This window comes from Pongo pygmaeus, chromosome 5 (genome assembly GCF_028885625.2).
Source record: "Pongo pygmaeus isolate AG05252 chromosome 5, NHGRI_mPonPyg2-v2.0_pri, whole genome shotgun sequence".
Classification (NCBI taxonomy): domain Eukaryota; kingdom Metazoa; phylum Chordata; class Mammalia; order Primates; family Hominidae; genus Pongo; species Pongo pygmaeus.
This window is the reverse complement of record NC_072378.2, coordinates 39,791,193-39,807,041: the sequence shown is the minus strand read 5'-3', so window position 1 is coordinate 39,807,041 and position 15,849 is coordinate 39,791,193. Positions and strand designations below refer to the sequence as shown.

Genomic DNA, 15,849 nt, shown 5'->3' with positions numbered 1-15,849 from the left:
ATCCCATGCTCATGAATCAGAAGAATTAATGTTGCGAAAATGACAATACTGCCCAAAGCAATCTATAGATTCAGTGCAATTCCTATCAAAATACTAATATCACTTTTCACAAAATTAGAAAAAAAATCCTAAAATTAGTATGGACCCAAAAAAAGAGCCCGAATAGCCAAAGAATTCCTAAGCAAAAAGAACAAATCTGGAGGAATCACAGTACCTGATTTCAAATTATACTACAAAGCTTATAATAACCAAAATAGCATGGTACTGGTATAAAAGTAGACACACAGACCAATGGAACAGAATAGAGAATGCAGAAAAAAAACAAATATTTACAACCAACTGATCTTTGACAATGCAGACAAAAACATACACTGGGGAAAGGACACTATATTTAATAAATGGTGCTTGGAAAATTGGATAGCCACATGTAGAAGAATAAAATTGGATCCCTATGTCTCACCATATACAAAGATTAACTCAAGATGGATTAAAGACTTAAATCTAGACTTGAAGCCATAAAAATTCCAGAAAAAAAAACCTAGGAAAAACTCTTCTGAACATTGGACTAGGCAAAGAATTCATGACTAAGACCCTAAAAGCAAATGCAACAAAAACAAAAATAAATAAGTGGGACCTAATTAAACTAAAAAGCTTCTGCACAGAAAAATAAATAATCAACAGAGTAAACAGACAACCTACAGAATGAAAGAAAATATTTGCAAACTATGCATCTGACAAACAAGTAATATCCAGAATCTACAAAGAACTCAAGTCAATCCACAAGAAAAAAACAAATAATCCTATTAAAAAGTGGGAAAATGACACGAAGAGACATCTCTCAAAAAAAGATATAAAAATGGCCAGCAAACATGCAAAAATGCTCAACATCATTAATTATTGGGAAATGCAAATTAAAACCACAATGAAATACCATCTTACCCCAGCTGGAAAGGCCATTAATAAAATGTCAAAAAACAATAGATGTTGGCACAGATGTGGTAAAAAGGGAATGCTTATACTCTGCTGGTGGGACTGTAAATTAATATAATTTCTATGGAAAACGCTATGGAAATTTCTCAAAGAACTAAAAGTAAATCTACCACTTGATCCAGCAATCCCACTACTGAGTATCTCCCCAAAGGAAAACAAGTCATTATATAAAAAAGACACCTGGATGCATATGTTTATCACAGCACAATTTACAATTGCAAAGATACAAAATCAACACAAGTGTCCACGAACTGATGAATGGATAAAGAAAATGTGGTGTGGATGACTGCTCAGCCATAAAGAACAAAATAATGTCTTTTGCAGCATCTTGGATGGAACTGGAGGCCATTATCCTAAGTAAAGTAACTCGAGAACAGAAAACAAAATACCACATATTCTCACTTATAAGTGGGAGCTAAGCTATGGGTATGCAAATTTGTACAGAGTAGTATAATAGATATTGGAGCTCAAATGGGGGAGGTTTGGGGGGTGAGGGATGAAAAACTACCTATTGGGTACAATGTACACTATTCAGGTGATGAGTGCACTAAAATCCTAGACTTCACCGCTATACAATTCATCCATGTAACCAAAAACCACTTGTACCCCTAAAGCTATTGAAATAAAAAAATTTTTTTAAATACCTGCCCTCATGGAGCTTACAAATTCTAGAAGTAATAATAAAACATATTAACAGATGAAGTAAACTATGCAGGTAGTAAAAAACATATATGGTTCTGCTTTTCTGTGATATTGTAAAAATAAATCAACATTTTAGATAGAGAGGCACTAATAAGAGTACGATCTCATGGGTAAATCTACTATTAATATTACGAGGTCATTTTGAGCCCCACCACCTTGCCCTCTCTGTCAGGCCTACTTTCCCTGGAAAAACTGATCTAAGAGCCGAAATGACTGCCTCTAAAAGCTGGGCATTTTTCACCCCTTTATAATCACTTATTTATCTAAGCCTCAGTTTCCTCATCTATAAAATGAACTTATTAGTGGAGATCATAGAGAAATTTAACTGAAATAATATGTAAGAAAGCACATGATACTATCCTTGGTATAGAGTATATAAGAAATTCATTTTTTAATCACCTAGAGATCATTTCTATTGGATGGCAGAGCCACCCATATTAATCAGGTTGCCTTTTTAATCCACACTCCATCTCTGCCCCCTCCACCTGGAATCTTCTTCCACATCTTCTCTACCTGGGAAATGCTGCTCCATCCTTCAGATCCTTCTGGATGAAGTTCACTTGCTCCCTCCTGCTTGCAGCCTTCTCCCACTCTCACTGACAGTCCCTGCCTCCCTCCCTCCCTCTCCCACATGCTGGACACATACCTCTCTACAGCAAGCAGCAACCTCCATTGTAAATATTTGTTCACTTTTCTTGTTTTTGTTTTGTTTTGTTTTGTTTTGAGATGGAGTCGCACCTTGTCACCCAGGCTGAAGTGCAATGGTGCTATCTCGGCTCACTGCAACCTCTGCCTCCTGGGTTCAAGTGATTCTCCTGCCTCAGCCTCCCAAGTAGCTGGGATTACAGGTGCGTGCCGCCACACCCGGCTAATTTTTTTTTTTTTTTTTTTGTATTTTAGTAGAAATGGGTTTCACCATGTTGCCCAGGCTGATCTCAAATTCTTGAGCTCAGGTGATCCACCCACCTCAGCCTCCCAAAGTGCTAGGATTACAATTGTGAGCCACTGCACCCTGCCATTTTTCATTTTTCTTTCTCCGTTACTGTACTTCAAATTCTTTAAATCAAGGATCAAAGCTTTAATGTTCAACTTTACATCTCTGTCACATGCCTAGCATAATGCCTAATACAAATAAATACTTCTTGAGAGAATAAACAGATGATTGTCTCCTTAGCAAGGTGAGCTTTTAATCACCGTTTTTGCTCCTTTGCTTTTTCTCTTTCAAATGCATACAGTGCATGCTGAGGGACAGGAACTGCCATAGGAGAAAGAGCTTGTTTTCTAAATCCTCAGAGGGACAAGGAAGTGAGTTCTTCAGTACATAAAAGCTGTTCATTAACTTTGCAGCTGATCCCAAATTGGGGTGAGAAGTGGTATATTAGTGCAATCCAAAGGAGCTGCGCGTGAGCTCTGAACAAGCAGAATGGGGATGGGCAAGGGTAGGGCCAGGCTGGGACCTGGGCTCACACACTGGAGCTGCCCGTGAGTCCTTCCCATGTGCCTCCCTCTGTGGACCTCAGCCTTGCTCCAAGTGGTGGCCTTGAAGTCTCTGCAGGCATCCTGGCCTTGCCTTGCCTCTTTGCCTTCCGGCTATGCTTCAGCCACCTCACCTTGGCCTCCCTGAGCGGACATTTGGGAAACCAGCTGACAAGATTGTAGCCATCATTCTGATGTCCTTCACCTGTGGTGACCACAATCAAAGAACTCCAACTCCAGCATACTTTGTCCGTGATAGAAGGAAAACCAATGTTTTGTTCCTGATGATAAGCCCTTGGTACTTCAGGACCCCTAAGTGCCTTTTAAGTCACCGAGAGTATTAAATCCTTCCAGTGTAACTTTCCCATAATGTGTACTTTATTCCATTGTAAGTCTTTGAAAGTTGGTGATGCATGTAGAATATGTTATGCTGCTGGCCCCGAATTTCTTAGTAGGACCTTCAAGACTGTACACAATGATCCCAAACTGCCTGCGCTTGTCTCCTCTGTGCATTCCACGTCCTTTCTGCTCCCACTGCCTAGGCCCCAGTGCACCTCAGGGAAGGTGTGTTTCATGTTGTTTTGTGTTTTCATATTGTCATTTCCTTTTGTGTTGTTGGTTGTTGGGAATATAGTTAGTCCCAGTGGTTGCTCAGTGCATTGTAAGTTCTCCCAGGAGTGGCTGCCGCCACAGTGCCATGGGCTCTGGAGTGGTCCTTTCCACTCAGCTGTCAGTTCACACTGTCAGCTCTGCAGAGAAAGCAGAGCCTGGGAGGGAAGAGGCTGTGAACCCTTCCTCCCTGCAGCTTAAGCAAGCTTTCACTCCCACCCCACAACCCTTTCACCCACCACCCCCACACCTCTGTTGGTGGAAGGCTGCTCATCAGCTCCCCTATGGGGGGCAATTTGGAGATCCCACAAGCAGGCTCCAGTGTGGTCTCTGTGGAGCTTTTCTCTTCCCATCTCCAGTCCAAAGTCTCATGCCCTCTACTGTCTGTTATTATTTTATTACGTAGCAAAAGGCATGCACTGTTAGAACTGGGTGCAGACCCGGACAGGGGAAAGGTACGGAATGAATCCGCTGGCTCCTGATGGGCTCTGCTGGTGAAACATGCCCCTCAATGTCTCTCATGCATCAGGGATCATCTTTCCGCGTCTCACACAAGCGGATTCCCAGGCCTACCCAATTCTAGAGTGTGCAAGGCAGATGTGGAGACAAAGCCGAGTTGTGCCCATTTGCTTCTGATCGGAAAAGGGTGGGGTGTCTTTGTGTGCCTCACCATTTAGACATTCTTCACGGTGCTATTTTTATCAACAGTAATCATTAAATTGGTGTCAGATGGGCTAGTCCAGTTACTCACCCTTAGGATGGGTGATGGGACTCAGAGAGTTTTTTCCAGGCAAGAGGAGATGTGGTATGTGGCCCATATGAAAGCCTCTGTGGAACCCTTGGCCTCAGAGTGAGCCTCACTCACCCTGGACTGTGTTCCCGCAGCAATAACAGCAAGGCTTAGCACCACCCAGCTTCATTCTCAACCTGATTCATTTAACAGATGTATGCTGAGCACCTTCTAAATGCCAGACTTTGAACAAGACACAAGGATTCACAAAACAAACAAACAAACAAAAAACTATTATCTCTACCCCCTGAGAAACTTACATTTCACCAGAAAGGATTGCCATGTGAAGTGGCAAGTGTCCACTGGGCTGTGCATATTATAGGTGTATTGATAAGGAACATGGTGGAAAGAGGGTTTGTTCTGCCTGGGCTTTGACAAAAGCTCCATGGAGGTAGAGTTACTGGAGGAAAACATGAGAAAAGGCCTCCCAGGCAAAGGAACCAAGGGCAGAAGCATTAAAAAAAAAATGGCTCTGTAGCTGCATCCAAAATCCAGCAGTGAATTCAGCTCTCACTGAGGGATCCCAGGCACATATCTGCACTGACCCTCACTCCAGGAGGTGGGGAGGAGGAGAGCCTGGTCCTGGCTGTACTGACCGTGGGTTCCAGAAGTTGAACTCTGAACAGCACCCAGCAGTGAGGGTTGGCCTTTATTGGCAAAGGCGATACAGGATATTGAAGTTAGAGATGACCTAGGGACCCCTGCCATGGCCAGCTCATGGGTCTTGTGATTGAGAACCTAACTCCTGAAGAAGAGCCGAGACCCCCTCACTAACCACAGGAAACAATGAATTGTTACACAGAGACTAAGAGCAGAATTATCTAGATGCTATCTTTCAGTTGGGATTATAATTCCTTTAACTAAATGCCTGGAAATTTAACAGAAAAACAAAATAGGGCATACCAGGGAGAAATGTGGCACTGAACGATGGTAAGAAAATGCATTTGCAGACGTCCTCGGCAATCCAGGGCTTGGCGCTCTGGTTTTCATTTCCTCCAAGCAGGCTTTCCAAACCCCGCCCCCTACAAGTCACATGGCTGTGCAGGCACAGTCCTGCGGAGTGCAGCGGGTGGCACTGGAAAGGCCTCCTCAGCAGGTTGGTAGCCAGCTGGAAGAGCCTGGGGCCACCTGTCTGGTCAGAGTCTCTCTGCTGTGGGCCTCTTGGAGCCAGGGCTGGTTTTGTGGTCTGACTAAAGTGACAATGAAATTAATAGGATCCTGATGCTGTGACTGAGGCCATTTCCCTGTGTCTCCAAACAGGAATGAGAGAGGAAATGTCATTAGGACGCCAGGAAGCTTTTGAAATCTTCAAGAGGGACCACGCTGACAGTGTTACCATCGACGACAACAAACAGATTCTGAAACAGAGGTAAGGCTGTCTCAGAGAGCAGCTGGTCCTCCGAGGCTCAGCCAGGCCAGCCTAGAGATTTGCTTACTCTGTCCTTCCTAATCTGCCCAACATAACTATTACAAGAAAGGCATACTGTTTATTCAGTTTCACATTTAATTATGTCCAGCCTGGTACAATTCTCCTTCATGTGTGAGCCTCACCATCCCAGTACTACTGGGGTAAGCAACTTTAGGGCAGGGTCTGTTACTGACAGTATCAACGTGATTTACAATTCTCACATCATACATTCATTCTCATCAGCCTGTACTCTATCCATGTCTTACTGTTCCAATGGAGGGGGAAAAAAGTCTATGGACCAAACTATATTCTTAGAACTGCAGGCACTCCAGCTGTTCTGGAGAGCAGTCCTGTCTTAGTCAAAGAAAATATGTGCACATCTTGTGACCCAGAAGCCTTTGGTGTCTTCTCCAGGCCAAAATCAGAGCAGGCAGGATTATCTGCTGACACGTTGTCAGATGGGGCTGTACTCTGGACCCCTTCAAAAGAAGCTTACTTAGAGGTATATAATTTCTTTTAGCTAGTCTGTGAGGTATATGCATATCCTCAAACTGTAGCAAACAAATTCTATCAGATGTAGGGGTCTAGAGCTCAGAAGAAAGAGTGAACTCTCATATGTCACATGGGACTCTGGATCCTAGCACACAGTAAGTTTTCAAGAACTATTTGTTGAATTAAAATGAGATCTGGGTTTGAGAATCATAGGACAATTCAGGAAGCCTAAGAAGTAGATGAGCTCTCAGGAGGACATGTGGCAGTGCTGAGGCCTAAAGAGGGGAGCCATAAGGGAAAGGAGTTTGAAGGGAAGGTAGAGAGGAAGGAGGCCATGGTGGAGACTGAGAAGAAGCATAAAGAAGAGGGGGTGAACCAGGAGAAAATAATGTCCTGAGAGCCAAGTCAAGAGGAGAGCTGGCTCCAAGAAGAAGCAGACTGTCAGTAGTATCAGATGCGACAGAAATAAGCAGGAGGAAACTGGGAAGTGTATGGAGATTTTGCAACTAGAGGGCCATTGGCTGGACTGCTGGGCATGGAGGAGCGAGTGAGAAGAAATGTCATTGCATTCAAAAAGTTGGTGATAGATGAAAAACATTTTTTTTTGAGATGGAGTCTCACTCTGTTGCCCAGCCTGGAGTGCAGTGGTGTGATCTTGGCTCACTGCAACCTCCACCTCCCAGATTCAGGCAATTCTCCTGCCTCAGCCTCCCGAGTAGCTGGGACTACAGGCACCCACCACCACACCTGGCTAATTCTTTGTATTTTTAGTAGAGATGGCATTTCACTGTGTTAGCCAGGATGATCTCAATCTGCTGACCTCGTGATCCGCCCACCTTGGCCTCCCAAAGTGCTGGGATTACAGGCATGAGCCACTGCACCTTGCCAAAAAACATTTTTTCAAAGAACAAAGAGAGGTAGCTTAAGTAGAAGAGAAGTTGGTTTCAGTATGGGAAAGAATTGGCTAATATTATAGACCACAGAATAAGCCGGTGGTAAGAGGGAGGTAGAGAAACAACAGGAAAAGCTGACACAGCAAGGCTCCTGGAAGACAGGAAGGTAGGGAATAAAAGCTCAGTGGAGGTTAGCCCTGGAAGGGAGCAAGAATGGAAAAACAAATCAATATGGGGCTGACATTGGCACACTGAGAATAGGAGAGAGAAAATTAAAGATGACCTCAGTTTTCTCTGTGAAAAAGAAGTTGAGGTAGAATAGGAGACTTGAGGGTGATGATGAAGGTTTAATACAGCAGCCACAGGGAATGGGAAAGAAGGTAGACCCAGAAGAAGGAAAAAGAAAGGCAAACAGAAAAGCAAACCGCAATGAGGGTCAAAGGCCCAGCCTAGACTATCATCCTGGTTTTTACACTTTACCAGAGGGCAGATCTCAGCTCATTCAGGAATCCAGTGAAGGGAGTGGGAGTATATGGCTCTGTATATGGAGGGCAGTCCAGCCCTTTCTAGTCAAAAGAACTACTTGCTTCCCGCTGTGACCCAGCAATTCCTCTTCTGGGTATATTTCCCAAGAAGTTCTCATGCAGGTTTATAAGGGGACATACTCCAGGCTGCTATGAGCAGCCTTGGCTATTCATGGCCAAGGAGAGTTGGAAACATGCTGAGTATCCATCACTGGAGAAGTAGACAAGTGGAATAATGCAAATGCCCCATGAAGCAGGATGCAGCAGGTGGGAGTCATGGATTAGATGTATGCATACAAATTAACATAGATCTTAAAAGCATAGCACTGAGTAAGAGCACATCATTCAGATAAATTACAAATAGATCCATAGAAAGCAAAGAAAAACATGTGAACAAAAAGATATACTTTAGCAAAAAGGTATACTTGATGAGTCCCTGGTATACTTTATGAATCCCACATATACTTTAGCATACTTTACCCACAAGAATGGGAGCAGGGCATGGGGATAAAAAGGAATGAATGAGTAAAAGAATAAAACAAGGGGATAGGGGAGAAAATAAATTGAATCCAGTGAAGCTGAGGACTGTCTCCCTAGAAAGGGGGACATATGCATATCTGCACAAATTTTAGCCTGTAAATCCAACGGTTTCACAAGCCTTCTAATGCTTATCCATGTTGTAAGCCATGAATTTTTAATATGGCTAGTTGGATGTGTTGGGGCAGGATACCTTGTCTGTCTGAAGATAAGCATGTCAAGCTAGCTGCCTCATCCAAAAGACTTCCAAAAAGCTTCAGCCATGTCTATACGAGAGGCTTCTTAGCTTACACCAGGGACTCGTAACTGGCTTCATATTAAAACAACCCACAGAGCTTTTAAAAGCTACCAAAGCCTGGGCCCTGACTCCCCAGATAGTCTAATTAAATTAGGTGCAACCTGAGCATCTCTTTTTAAAAAGCAGATTCCAGTAGCAAGTAGGTTTGAAAACCACTGGCTTAGACAGTGTCCAGAAACCATGAGATCCAGAATCTCTAAGGTAAGATCCCCCAAACACTACAGATTAAAAAGAAATTACGAAGTGATTCTTACACATGCTCAAGTCAAAGAACCACTGACTTAGGGAGAACATAGCACTTCATCTTTCTTATTCTAAAGTTGGCATTGTTTCTGGTTCTGGTTTGTAACCTGAGTTTAGGTCTATTTTCAGCAGGGATTTGGGTCGGGGGTGAGTGGGATGAGGATATTGTGGTCTTCCAAAGCCTTCTAATATAGAGCTCACTTAACTCTGTACAGTACAGTTCTGACAACCCACGTGACAAATGTGCTTTTGAGTTTAAACATACCTAAGTTATGCAGGATGGGCTGGCAATACCAGTGATCCCATCTTCCTTGTGGCCATAGTGCAAGGGAACTAAAACTCACACAAGCTTTCCTCTGAAAAGAGGTTTTCCCAGCAGTAAATCAGTCTTTTTAAATCAAATGAAAAGTCAGGAGACCAGCCCATATTTTGTAAAAAATTTCTATATCTGTTTAATGTTCCTGTAATACTAACCATTAAGGGACTATCTGGTATAGGGGATGTAACCCAGAACCTGCCCCTTTCTTAGGATTGGAGCTCTTATTTGCATTGATGGAGAGTATTGAATTATTAGATATTACATGTTCATAACTGCTTAAGGAAGGGGAATAAGAAAAATGTTCTTTATGAAAACAAATAACTGCATAAGCAGGGTTTCCACAACAGACATCAAAGGAAGGCCTCACAGATGCTCATAGGGTCACTTCCATGCCACCCTTACTTTAGGAAATGCTCTTCCAGTAACCCGGGCCCCTTCCACACATTTGCTTCCATTCCCTCTAGTGACAGAAAGGACTCATGTGGCCCAGCTGTGGGAAGACGGGCAGTTCTGGGAATAGACACAGACTGGAAGGGGTTGACTCAGGGTGAAATTCAGTTATGGCTTCCTGCCTCATCTCTAAGCCTCAGCTTCCCAATAAACCTCAGCAATCAGGACCCACCAGCCTGGACTCCCATTTCACCCCAGACTTCTCACATCAGACCAATTCTGTGGTCTGACCGTGCTGGTGTTGGGACATTATGTTGGCAAAGTGCCACTAAATAGGGGCTGGAACTAATTGCCCCCACGCAAAAGCCTTGAATGAGTTCAGCCTCTCTAACCCATAGCAAGTAGGTTCTAAGCACAAATGTAGGGATTATTGGTGACCCACAATCTTTTCTGACTCTCTCAGCCCTGCCCCAGAGTATAAGAATTGACTTAGAGTTGCAGGAGGGGACAGTGAGTGGTCCCCCCATCCCCTTCATTCCATGTTACTTTTTTCTGAAGAGACAGAGTCTCACTCTGTCACCCAGGCTGGAGTGCAGTGGTGTGATCATGGCTTACTGCAGCTTCAACCTCCCGGATTCAAGTGATCCTCCTGCCTCAGCCTCCCGAGTAGCTGGGACTACAGATGCATGCCATCACACCTGACTAATTTTACCTTTTGTAGAGATGAGGTCCCTCTATGTTGCCAAAGGTGGTCTCGAAGTCCTGGGCTCAAATGATCCTGCCCACTCCCTGGGCCTCCCAAAGTGCTGGGATTACAGGTGTAAGCCAATGCACTCAGCCCCATGTTACGTAATAGTAAGGTTTTTCTTCCCCTTTTTCCTGCACGCTTTGCTGCTCTCACGGGGAATTTCTAGCATCTCTAAGCTCTGGTCCCCAGTCTGAGGAAGTTGTGCTGCCTGTATGTGACAGGAGGAATAAGATGTTGGCACATGAATAGGATGTTCGCCCTTTGGTGAACTAGAGCATGTGAGCCAATTCTTAAGCCAGATTTTTCAGCAGAGAACAATTGCAATTCACAATCACATTTTCCAGGCATGACTCATCCCTATAGTATACAATAATATGAAGAGAGGCTGGAAACCCCATGCTTGGCAAATACCAGTGCCCAGGCACTGCAAGCTAACTTACTTTTGTGGCAGATTTTTCATACAAACTGAATCCATCAGTCTCAGAGTCCCATTCAATAACAAAAGAAGAAATAAATGGGGAGATTAACTGCTATTGGAAATGAAGGTGTTGAAAATGTAAATTAAACAAAGCAAAGCACCCCTTCACTCAGTTGGATCTTTTGACATAGAATCAAACAGCCATCTAAAACCAACAGGAAAACCAGACCGAGGGTGGAGAGAAACCATGTGGCACCATCAGGAGGTAACTCTCATGGTGAGGAGGAGTTTCCTGGCTCCCATTAGACTTTCATTTTAACCCTTATGATTTTTCCTTTTTTTTTTTTGTATTTACATCTTTTCTGCTGAACTAAAATGATAAACTCTGAGAACAGAGATTAGATTAGAATCTTCTCAGCCTCTCCACAATTTTAAAAGCAGTGCTGGCCACAAAAAAAAAAAAAAAAAGGTACTCAAAAAACACTTTTTTTGTTTGTGAATGACAATTTGAAATTGACTTTGAGAAATCTTGGCAGCCAAGAAAATGGCTGGAGAAGACTTTACAGCTTCCGAGAAGTAGGAGGATGCAGCAGGCTTCTGGAGGGTCAGGGGAGGAGCTGATCAACTAGAGGCGGGAGAGGGAGACCATAGCAGGAGAGATGAAACAGGAAAGGAATACTAGCATTTTTAAAAAAGCTTAAGGGGAACAAAGGGTGGATCTTCATCACAATAAAGTGAAGGCAGCCAGAGTACAAGGTACAAGTTTATGGAGGAAAAAAATGGCAAAATATAGGCCCAGTCTTCTGTCCTCCTCTCTGACAGGGAAGGGTATTGGATGTTCACTCTATGAAAAAGCAACATATTAAGTTAGTTGTTCTAGACAAGAAAAGTAGGAAAGATATTGTAGGAACCCTTTGCCCTCAAACACATATTGGCCCACCATTCTCAGGAAGCAATCTCAGCTGGCATGACAGGGCATCTGGGTGCAGAGGCTCTTGGGGACTGAGTGGCTGATGAACACCAGCCCCCCTCTTCGGCCCATGGGTAAAAGCAGCCACAGCCCATGATCCCTAGTGAATGGTGTGTGGGGCAGAGCCAGCTGCTTCCCCAGTCATGATGAGTATCTCCGCGTGACACACCCCACAGCAGGGTGGGATTCTTTCTGGAACTGATCTTGGAAGTTAATGTCAGATTCTCCCTCAATTCCCCCATCCTTTTTATTCGCATTGAAGATGAGAAACTCAGCAACCATCTTGAGTGTCCTTGACCATTGACTTGCAGACATCCCTTCTAATCCTTTGGTTTGCTGAGACAAACTATTGTCTGTGGTTACTGCTTCCAACACACATTCCCACCTCACAGTCCATCACATTCGCTACGGGGGGTTCCTACACTGCCAGGCCATGGTCATAATGAATTTATGACACACAAAACATATTTGCATGCATGCTCTTTCCACATCAACCCAGCCCTGACGGCATCTCATTCTAATCCTAGAAATGAAGAGCCTGAGACCCAGTTGCTAAGAGGTGAGGTAGGCATTTGGTCCTACTCTGACTTCCAGTCCAGTGCTCTTCACTTGTGCACATTGCCTTGGCACACACACTTGCTCATGTGTTTATCTTCTTTTATTCTACAAATATTTATAGAATGCTTACTAGGTACAAGCCCCTGTTCTAAGCCCCAGAGATAAGAGTGAATTAAGCAGATGTGATTGCTGTCCTCATGGAGCTTACCATATTGAAAGGGAAACAAGCAAGTAAACAGGCAATTCACATATAGTATGTCATCTGCCTATGATGGCAGAAGTGCAGGGTGCTGGGGAGCACCTGGGGGTGTCATGCATTGCAGACCTGCACAGTCCTGGAGAACTGTCCAGAGGAGGAGACATCACTGTGGAAACTGAGGGGTTAGGCAGAAATTAGTCAGAGGAAAAGACAGGCTCCAAGTAAAGGGGACATCCCCAGGATGAGAGACAGTGTGACACTTGATGAAACTGAGATTCAGGCCTGCCTGGGAAGGTTGTGGGGGATGGAAGAGAAGAAGCTGGAGAAGACAGCAAGAGCCAGAGTGTGAAGAGTCTACTTCACCCTGTTAGGGAATTTGGACTTTCTCCCAAGGTCACTGGGAAGCACTTGAGGAGTTTTGAGCAGGGGAGTAACAGGACCAGGTTTGCATTAAGAGGAATCACTCAGGCTAAAATGTGAGGACTAGCCTGCGGACAGGCAGTGCGAATGCAGGGGAAGGAGCAAGCAGTGGTTGCAATAATCTGGGAGAGAGATGGCAGCGTTCTGCTCTCAGGCAGTTGGAGCTAAGTGGAATGCTCTGATAGATATTGAGGATAGAGGATGGCTGAGACTCCAGGATTGAGGGAAGGTGCTAATGGAGAGAGGGCAAAAGGTGGCGTGCAGGTTACTGACATGAGCCATCCATAAGTGATGGTGCCGTGCATTGAGACAGGAACAACAGGAAGAACAGGGGAGGTGTTCAGGGCAGGTGATTAGTTCTTTTTGGGTACAGTAGATTTTAGTTATCTTCAAGGTATCAAACAGGCTGTTGGATACCTGAGTCAGCAACTAAAGCAGGGCTGAGATGGAGATTTGACAGCTGTCAGTTGAGATAGCCAAGGAGATGCTGGCATAAAGGGAATGCCTATAGGGAGTAGGGAAAATGAGGAGTGGGCCTAGGACAAAATCCTGTGGATTATCAACATTCAAGGAAAAGGCTGCAGAACGCATCAGCAAAGGAGACTGAGAAGGAGGTGCCAGAGAGAGGGGGAAAAAGACAGAAGAGCCAGGGCCCTTGGAAGCCAATGACAGAGCATTTCCCCAGGGTCTACAAGTACCTGCCTGGTGCACAGTGGGAGCCATAGATCAGGAGGGCTGGGTGTTACGGGAAGCCAGGCTAGCAGAAGAACACCAGAGTATTGCATTCCTTCTCCCTTCCAAGCCCAGCCCCTGCCCCTTCACAGGATTTTGTGTGCAGGTGACACGGCAGCCTGCCTGCATCCACACTGGAACTGCACCCAGCTACCTTACATGCCCTAAAACCAGCCACACAACTAACAACGCCCTAATAGGAATGCCTTGGCCCCAATAGAAAGAAATCCTCGGGCACTCATCAGTGGTCCTGGCTGAGTTACACAACCTCCCTGGCCCTCCTCAAGGTGCAGCCTCATCAGCATAGCAGTGAGCAGCACCTTAGGCTATTGTACAGGGGTGCAAGGTACCCTTGGCCAGAAGTTGGCTTCCTGAGCCATCTCATGGATGAGGATGTGCCTTTTAGAAAATCAGAAGGCAGGAAACTCCCCCTGGTGAAGTTTAGGTGAGCAGAATTCAGACGGAGGGGCAGGAGGAAAGGGAGCAAGTGAGGAGGGAGGGAGACTGGTGCTGGCTGGAGAGGTGTGGAGATAGATGCAGGTGGGCCAGGAAGAACGTGGCAGCACTGATGGGGTCACCCTCTTTCTCGCATCTTTCCTAACCGAGTCCTTAGCCTTCTCATCTCTCCCATCTCCTTTGACACTTGCTCTTTCCCTCTCCACACTCAGCGTTGGGCCTTTCGGAGTTTGTCTTGACAACCAGGGATCAGGAACACATGTGGGTGGGGTGGCCTGGAGTGGTGACAACTTCCAGAGTGACGGGAAAATGGTCTCATGAAGACTGCACAGCCCTCAGACCACACCTCTCCAGTGGGAAAGCCCTTTTTAGCTCAGGACTGGGCTGCAACAGAGAGACAGGAACAGCTCGTGGCTTTCCCCACAGTTTCTGCCAGCTCTGGAGCAGGGCGGCTCTTTGGAGAGAGTTGACCACAGCACTCAGCAGCTCCCTCTGCCAGGCCCCCCAGACATATCTGGGCACTGCCAAGGCTGGGGGACTCCATCCCAGGCCTGTCAGGGCTTCTCTGGGCAGCACTGCAGTGGAAAGTCCCTCTTCTGCTTATGTTATCTTCCTTTTCTAGCTGTACTCTGGTTTCCTCCAGCATTGATGTGAATTTCAGTGTGAATTTCAGCAGTTTTGCACCCTTGCTCTTGTATTTTCCTTATTCCAAAGAGTCTAAAGCTTCCAGAAGCCTATGGAACAGGAAATGGGAGGAGTCACTCGTTGAGCAACATGTGACTGTCAGATCCTATAAATCCTAGACACTGGGGATGGACAGAGCAGTGATGAAATGGTCATAGGCCCTCCCTTGGCAGAATGGAGAGTTGAAGATGGTCCTCATCTTCCGAATGGCCTGCAGCAAATGTCGCCTTATGCCTGCCCAGCAGCAGAGGCCATATGAGCCCATAGAGCCCAGCACAGTGACCTGTGCATCATGTAAATGTCTGAATTGCATCAAGTGGAACTGTACTTCTCCCTGGAAAGTGACAGGCCATCACTGAGGAGAGGACATACATAATCTACGATGAGCCTGAACAGCCTTAATAAGGGAGCCATGGGCGGAGTCCCAAGAAGCTAACATTGAGAAAAAGTTTAGTCCCCTTCCCTGGAAACCTCCTGTCCACAGTCCCAGGCCAAGCAGACAGATTTGGAAAATAGCAATGACATAATTCACACTTCTTTTCCATCCAACACAGAGCAGTCGTGGCACTCTGGCCTTTGCTTATGTTGTTCCCCTGCCTGGAATGCCCTCCTCTGCTCACTTCCTCCAACATAATCCTAGGCAACTAAAGTGTTCAAGGATGAAACAATAGGATATCTGGGATTTGCTGGGATATTAGAGACGGGGAAGTGAGAAGAGAAGAGCGGGGAGGAGGAGGGGAAATAGTTGAAATAAAACTGGACAATTAATAAAATGTGATACTGGGTATGTTAGGGTTCATTCTACTGTTCTGTGTATATTTGGAAATTTTCATAATAAAACATTTTCTAAAGACTCCTGTGGATCCACAAAACCCAGGTCACTCCCACCTTGTACATGAAGCTTTCCTGACAGCTCCCCGCTCACTCATGGACAGGCCACTCCCTAGTCAAACTCTAATGGCATGACTAGCACCCGCCAAGGCGCAGTCATTT

The 15,849-nt window shown here is 45.1% G+C and overlaps 1 protein-coding gene across 3 annotated transcripts in view; it reads left to right on the top strand.

Moving 5' to 3' along the window:
- Positions 1–15,849, top strand: part of KIF6 (kinesin family member 6) — a 386,628-nt gene that overhangs the window by 278,933 nt on the left and 91,846 nt on the right. For all 3 annotated transcript variants that reach the window (XM_054492899.2, XM_054492898.2, XM_054492897.2), the window contains exon 14: positions 5,828–5,936. In XM_054492899.2, the coding sequence (XP_054348874.2) occupies positions 5,828–5,936 (109 nt within the window). The remainder of the gene's footprint in view (positions 1–5,827; positions 5,937–15,849) is intronic.